The following is an 8,059-nucleotide window of genomic DNA, read 5'->3' as shown; positions in this document are numbered from 1 at the left end:
AGAGGCAGAGGATAAAATTCCCTGTTCCAGCTGGGTCTGAACCCTCGTCCTCCTGTTCACCAGACGACCACCAACCACGCCACAGATTACATCATCTCAATCGCCCAAGAACAAAAAGTCCTGGGGAGAAATCAAGTCGATGGCTCAGAATCGTGTCCGCTGGGATTTCTTTGTTGAGGCCCTACATCCCCTCGGGGATTAAAGGACCCAAGTCAAGTAATAATTATTAACAGGTAAAAAAAAGTAAACAACTTGGACAATAAGGTTATTAGAAAAATTAAAATCAAATAAAATTTAATTCGAAACCAAATTACTGTTTCTATTGTAGCAACAACGATTCGTAAAAGAACGCTTTTTTTGACGAAACAACTTCTGCGATTGTACAGATTGGACAAATCATATGTTTTCAAGATCATACTGACGTCATTTGACCTTGAAATCTCTTATCATGAAGCTATTATGTAGGTCAAACATAACCTGCGATATTTTATATTGAATGAGTGGATCATTAACGAAGACGTACACAAGGAAGTCGAAACGCCCCAGGGGAAGAAAATCTACCAGTCCTTGATCGACCACAAGTGTAAGGTTCTACGCCGGGCGCTCAGAAGTTTCATCAACCATAATTATAAACGGTTGGAGTGGGAGTATATGAATCGAGTGATGCATCCCGTTATGATATCCATACCGAGAAGTAAGAAGTCGTGTGAAGCCCTGAACCTCTCTGCCGAGGCAGAGTATGGAGATTTCTTTCCAACCAAGAAACAATGAGATCTTTGCCTAATAACTCATTATAAAAATTACTCATAAAAATATTGCGACCATTATCATAACCAAGGGGATATAATTGATACAAATGGACAATGGAGTACACGCATCATTGAGAAACTGAATGATTCACTTCCTAGTAACCTTAGAAAAAAAAAAAAAAACACACAGAGTAAAGTGCCTCTACAACTGAAATTAACCAGCTGATTACTGAAACAATAGGCAAATGGTTTGTTTGGAGGTGTCAAACAAGAGAATTGTTACTTTCTCTATGACCTGCAAAAGACTAAAGTCTAGTACATACTCTACTTGGTCGGACGACAAGTTGGCTAACAAATCGTATCATTTTGTTGTTTTTGTTGCAGTGGAAGTAGTTCAGTCAACATCCCCAACAGGTTCCAGGGTCAGTGGTCGGGGTATGAGATCAAGGAAGGTGACAGCTTGCATTGGGTTCTCCCAGAGGTCTATCAGGGTTAAGCCTAATAACTCATTATAAAAATTACTCATAAAAATATTGCGACCATTATCATAACCAAGGGGATATAATTGATACAAATGGACAATGAAGTACACGCATCATTGAGAAACTGAATGATTCACTTCCTAGTAACCTTAGAAACACACAGAAAGATGCCTCTACAACTGAAATCAACCAGCTGATTACTGAAACAATAGGCAAATGGTTTGTTTGGAGGTGTCAAACAAGAGAATTGTTACGTACTTTCTCTATGACCTGCAAAAGACTAAAGTCTAGTACCTACTCTACTTGGTCGGACGACAAGTTGGCTAACAAATCGTATCATTTTGTTGTTTTTGTTGCAGTGGCAGTAGTTCAGTCAACATCCCCAACAGGTCCCAGGGTCGGTGGTCGGGGTATGAGATCAAGGAAGGTGACAGCTTGCATTGGGTTCTCCCAGAGGTCTATCAGGGGTGGTGGGTTTAGCCGCGCAATAGATCAGTTGCGCTGACTTGGGTGATGTTTCAAAGTCATAGAGCAGGAAAAATGAGGACTAACGAAATCCCTATATCACCAAAGATTGGAAAATAGATCAGTTGCGCTTACTTGGGTGATGTTTCAAAGTCATAGAGCAGGAAAAATAAGGACTAACGGAACTTTTTCTTCTACGACTTCTAGATCCCGAGATAAATCGATTAAAAAAATGCCGGTAAATCGTGAACTTTGACGTCACGACATACGCTCCCGTAGGCGATGACGTCTCATCAAATGTTCCGAGCAAGGCTCCCTCGCAGGCAACGCATTAATGTGTTTGTGCGCATACGTTTCCGCGCAGTTCTTTCTGCTCCTCCGCTAGCGCGCTTGCATAGTGGCGCTACCTAACAGACGAAAAAAACGACTGCGTAGAGTCTGACGTCACACATATTTGACCTCTTTCATTAGAACGGAAAATAAAAATTGAATTTTCGACCTTTTACAGTTGTTTTTTACATAGGAATCGACCATTTATTTATAATTTTTACCCATTTGCAACTGCTCCATTGAAGAGTAAAGGGACTATAGAGTCCCATTCTGTTTTCTCCGAACAAAAGAAACCCACCCCGAGGTTTAGGTGTGCGGGAAACAGTCCTAAAGATGGGTTAAGCTTATACAAATCTAGTCCCATTCGAGAAGTCTCCGCGTCATATTCAAAGAAGTGTTCGATGATGGTTTGGTTGAAGTCAAATCGTTTGATAGGTGCCAGACCTTCTCCTGGTCCCAGGACTTCCCTCTCTTCGTGTTTTTGTGCTTCCAGGTATTGCTTATACAATTCTTCTTGATCCCCCTGAAGGACTTCCCGTTTCTGCCTGTCAATGCACTCATGAGCTTCGTTTTCACCGTAGAAGCCATACCTTTTAGAAATACAAGTTTCGTTGCCGGTATTCAAGGTATATTTAGCGAATTGTTTTGCTTCACAACTTTCTGAAGCAGTAACAATAAGAACTATTCCAATGTTCACACTCGGAAAGAAAAGGTGGATTCTTTGAAAGTGTAAACAAAGGTTGCCATCGGGTTGGTCTTATCAGATGGTCAGTCCATCAAGTTTGGTCTAAGCCTGAGGACGTCTTTGCTGGTGGCAGGCTTAAACTCATGTACAGGTGATTAACTCGAGAACAGGTGAAATTCCTTCTACGTGGGAGCAACATGTAACAACAACAGGTATTTAACGTGTAATACCAACACTAATGGCCGATCTTACTACTGAGAGTTAACACAGTGTCAAGTGTTTTCTTTGACGTCACCCATTTGATTAATACAGGCCAAACTATGGATTAACTGAAAACTCTCTGAGGTACCTAAGATCGGACATAAAAGGTAGAATGTTAGTGGTGTTTGTTTTACGGATATAGGAATTGTTCTGGTTGTCCTTTGATCTAGTGTGCTTTGTATACCAGTAACACTTTTGTAGACCTTGTTCCTTGTCTAGTGGTTATTGGTAAATTGGTTATACCTAGTCGATTGATGTCGATCACCAAAATTTTATTTGATCGTAACCATCCAGTTGTTGTCAAATGTTGGTGTATAGAGGATCCAATGGATCCCAAAGAGATATCGACTTTAAGAACAGTGAACAATTGAACCAGTGACAATGCATTAGGTACCTACTTTGAAATTTACGGTCAAAGTGACAATGGCATAAACATATGCTCGGATAAGCAAGTTAAACGACATTGATAAATCAATTTATGTCTCTTATGAGCTTATGACTAATTTGCTCAATAGGTATTTATGAAAGAATTGGTTTTTAAGAGAGCCTGCATCAACAGTCTGTGTATGCAATATGCAGGATATTGTACCTTATTTATTTAGAAGAGAACATGAACAATATTGAACATAATAAACATGACTAACTTGAATATTTTGTTCTTTCAGAAACAATAGCAAACATGATACATACATCGGAGGAAAATGAGAAATAACCATTAACCAAAATCACAACTCAAAGATAGACATACTAACAGAAAACCAAACCAAGTGAACAACAATGCTCCCATATTTGACTCTGACACTGTTATGTCTATCACAAACATCAGTATACTGTTTGGAGAACGAATACTTCATCACACATCTGCTGAAGAACTTGAAAAACGACATCCTCCACCTGAAACCAGGCTCGAACAAAACGTATATTTTGAACAGCAAACTACTCGGGAGAAATGATAGCATCGAACTCGACATTAAGAGCAGAAAAGGAGTCAGCGAAAACAAAGAACATGACAAAGAAAATGCTCTGGACTTGAAGGAACTACACAAGGACTTGAACGAACTACATAAGCATCATGCCAAACACAGCCACCTTTCCTTAGCAGAAAGGAGGAGAAGGAAACTGCGAAACAAAATCCGGAAAGCTATGCTCAAGGAATTCGAGGATATTCACAAGAATCATGCTCTGAAAATCAGGAAAATAATGAAGTGTAAAGAACACATTACCGGAAGGAAGAAGATCAAAATAAAGGTCTTGCGGAAACATCTGCAGGGTGTGAAAGTCGAGTTGGAGCCCGAGATAGCCAACAAAACGGAAGGTAATTAATAGCTTTAGATAGTGAATTTCGGGGATATCCACAAAAGTTGTTAGCTTTAGACAGTGAATCCCCAAAGAATATCCACAAAAGTTGTGAACGAGTAGCATTCAGCTCCGTAAGGGAAACTTATTGCGTTGATTAAAAGCCTAGCAAATATAATGACGTGGGGGTGAAGCCCCATGAATTATCTTAGCAAATGATGTTGAAAAGTGAACAGTGTTGTTATTGATGTTGCTAATAACTCACTAAATAAACAATGATATAAACAACACATTCTAAAATTTAATTCAAGATGTAGGACTGTAGGGTAGACCTGACAAGAGGAGAAGAAAATCAAAGAAAACGCTTTTTTTTCAAAGCTGTGTCCACACATTACATTACATTGAAATGGGGGTCTTGTCTGACGAAATTCCTGTGAACGGAGTCCAGTATGTAGGACTATTGCACCCAGTGTCCACACAGAGTCGACCTCGTCGATCGACGGAGTCGACTATGTGTGGACACAGAAAAACTTACGAAAAATCAATTTTCAGGAAAGCCAAAAGTCAAAGTTGTAAAGAAGATCAAACTTTACCGTATGGCACCGGCTCGACGGAAGAAGGTTCGCCACAATGGAGTCCTCGCTTACGATAGCAATTTTGGAAGTGGTTACGAAGAGGGCGGACAGATTCCCGAGTTATTCCTGGGTGACGAATTCGATGATGACCATATTTCGGCCATGTTTCAAAACACAAAGAACCTGGAAGTATTCCGTAAGTGGAAAACTAGTGTTGTAGCGATAGAGACGAATATTTAAAATCAAAGTAACGAGAGGTAGGAAAACCCTAAATCTAAACTACATTTGGACTGACATTTGGTTATGTAGCCAAATTGTGGTTTTGTATTAACCAAATGTCAGCCCAAAGCAATCACCCTATCTAGGGCTGATTGAGATGCTGACGAAAAAATGTTGACCCCGTCTGAAAACGAAGGAACAGAATAGAATATACCTTATTTACACTTTTAGCATAGGACTGAAAAGTACCTTTACCCTCGCAGTCTAAACATGTCTGAACGCAGGAAGAATAATTCTAATATGGATCATTTTGTCCGACCTGTTTCAGAAAAGACCACCACAACCCCTACCACAACCACAACCACGTCAACCACCACCAAAAACCCCAAGGATGACTACACCTATGAGTACGTCTATGAAGATGAACTGGATAAGGGCATATTATTATTTATTACTCTTAAAACAAGGATATATTCATGGCGTTACCATTAAAGTCCTTGCCAAACTTACTAAGATGAAAGTAATTTTAAGAACGAGACAGAGCAAGATTATAAAGTAACTTACAAAAGGATTTATTATAAAGACATAAAGGAAGAAGTAAATAAAAACAATAAGTTTATAAGGGAATTAAGTAACCCTACTTAACGTTACTTGAACTAACACAAGCAGGTATTAAAAAGACAAAAGACCACAAACCACATTATACATTACAGACCATAGATAATACCACAAAAGAACTTGAAGAGACAACATGATAAGTTAGTATTACCACCAAAATGAACTTATTTTATTATTAATAAAATTCCTTCACGCCATCGTGGTACGGGAGAGGTTTAAGTTTTAACTGTCGATTATTCTCTGTAATAAGGGCCCGCGTCCTTAGGTTGGGAACTAGATCTCGAAATGTTTCGTCCGTGCGCAAAGGAAGGTTAGATTGATCCAGTTACAAATCTTCATGACCTAAAGTATGGGGGGAAGGTTAGATTGATCAATTACAAATTTCATGACCTAAAGTATGGAGAAGGTTAGATTGGATCCAGTTACAACATTTCATGACCTAAAGTATGGAAGGTTAGATTGATCCTAGTTGCACAAACTTCATGGGATGACTAAAGTATGGGAAGGTTAGATTGATCCAGTTACAAACTTTCATCGACTCTAAAGTATGGGAAGGTTAGATTGATCCAGTACAAACTTCATGACACTAAAGTATGGGGAAGGTTAGATTGATCCAGTTACAAACTTCATAACCTAAAGTATGGATCTCAGTCGAATCGTTCAACCTCCCAATCGCGGTGGAACATTCGCCGATCCAACGCCGAAGTTAAGGCAGGACCCATCTTAAAAATAAGATTTGTCTACTTCAAGGCAAAAAGCCGAAAGAGGATAGAACAGGAAGAGAGGAGCCGAACAGCTATTCTGGATTGTCAATGTCACGCGAGAGTTAATCCCTAAGCGGTCCTGTAACACTAAAATGACAGAACTTAGAGAGCGGCCAAGAAACATGACTTGACATGATAGTGGTCATGTTAGAAAGGTTACCTTTGGCAAGCAGACCACACTAACCACAAGGTTGAGGACATTGTCATGATTTGTAGAGAGAGATGTGACCACCCCTTCAAACTGTCCGAGGAGTGAAGGTCTAAAGACCTTCCTATGTTGTCAAAAATAAAAAGACGTGACGTTGGCTCAAACATTATACATAGGGGTCATACATATTAAAATACAAGTTCAGTTGAAACTTTATAATTGAGGTATATGGTCACAATTGAAAAGAGGTTCCTTGAAACTTATAATTGAAGTATGGGCCACTTAATTAGTACCCGTGCTACGTGGGATCTTTACATAGTGTTGTATCGAGTGACCTTTTGGCGGCACGTACCGTGGTTACTTTGACAGTTTATGTAGCCTGTAACACAAACCTTGGATAAAAAGCCAATGGTCACTTCGTCCCAAATCAAGCATATGCTGTGAGCGGAAACATTTGTGCTTCCGCACACCAAATCAGGGTGGACTCAATTACTTTTGAAAAGAGTCCTATATTAAACCCTTAAACCAGTGTTAGTATTCGTAAATGACGATTCTAAAATAATAGGATCATGTCACGACGACGAAGTTGAACACACAGTGGCTTTCTAACCCACCAGAAGTTTTCAAACGGCGCCATCGTTGATGAAACTCTTCGACATTGATTCCAAAAATGGTAGGTTTGAAATCCTGTTTTGAAACTTCAAGTAAATGGTCCCTCCAAGATAAGAGGCAGCCTGAGAAAGGAGTCTTATAAGGAGTTACTACACGAGAAGTCTCCGACCCCAACACACAACCCCAGCACCAACACCAGACTCCCCACCAGCTCACTGCGCTATTAACGGATTTTTTATTCTACAAACGTTAATGAAAGTAAAGTGTCAGACTTCAAGTCTTAGAATTTTAAGTTAACTAGGGTTCCCATTCCTTTTGAATCTGGGAACAGTTTACCTCACACGGACTCCCGTACACAACTTAGAAGATTAGGTGATTGGTGCTCAGTCTCTTGAATGACTGAAATGAGTTCTATAGTTCTATTAGATAGGAAAATTCGCGATCCAGCACTCAGTTAAGGGGCGGACCTTGCTTGAATTAAGACTTATCCATTTCCAAACAAGAGTCTTCCCCCGCTTGAATAGGAATAGTACCGGAGAGACGCTATAAGCCCTTGTCAATCTGGAGGCAACAAACCCCAATGCATGCAGTGCAGTTCACATACCATCACACCGACATGCTTTAGCGGATGTTAGATGTTATATTACCCTTGTGAAACTTGGGTAAGAAACACTGAGGGATCAACACAAAGATGGAAATGGTATGAAAGCACCTTATTCCGGGACATCAGATAAGTTTGAATGCAAACGAGAAGAAGTAGAGCAGAAGTATTTATATGAGTATGCATATGAGTAGGCTACACCGGGGGACGCGGACACAAAGACAGGTCCGAGCCTGAAGAGGAAGAACTTGGAG

General features: G+C 39.9%; 1 protein-coding gene across 1 annotated transcript; it reads left to right on the top strand.

The window, feature by feature from the left end:
* Window positions 1-2,730: 2,730 nt before the first annotated feature.
* LOC103522039 lies at window positions 2,731-5,501 on the top strand (the record flags this gene model as incomplete). The annotated part of the gene is given in 4 exon segments (XM_026832425.1): window positions 2,731-2,923; window positions 3,638-4,287; window positions 4,821-5,039; window positions 5,391-5,501. Coding segments are annotated over 3 exon segments (868 nt in total), but the record flags the coding sequence as incomplete, so codon positions are not given.
* Between the last annotated feature and the right edge of the window lie 2,558 nt (window positions 5,502-8,059).

The sequence above is a fragment of the Diaphorina citri genome, unplaced genomic scaffold (assembly GCF_000475195.1).
Source record: "Diaphorina citri unplaced genomic scaffold, Diaci psyllid genome assembly version 1.1 scaffold6656, whole genome shotgun sequence".
Taxonomy (NCBI): Eukaryota; Metazoa; Arthropoda; class Insecta; order Hemiptera; family Psyllidae; genus Diaphorina; species Diaphorina citri.
Note: the sequence above shows the minus strand (reverse complement) of the source record. Positions and strands in the feature narration are given on the sequence as shown.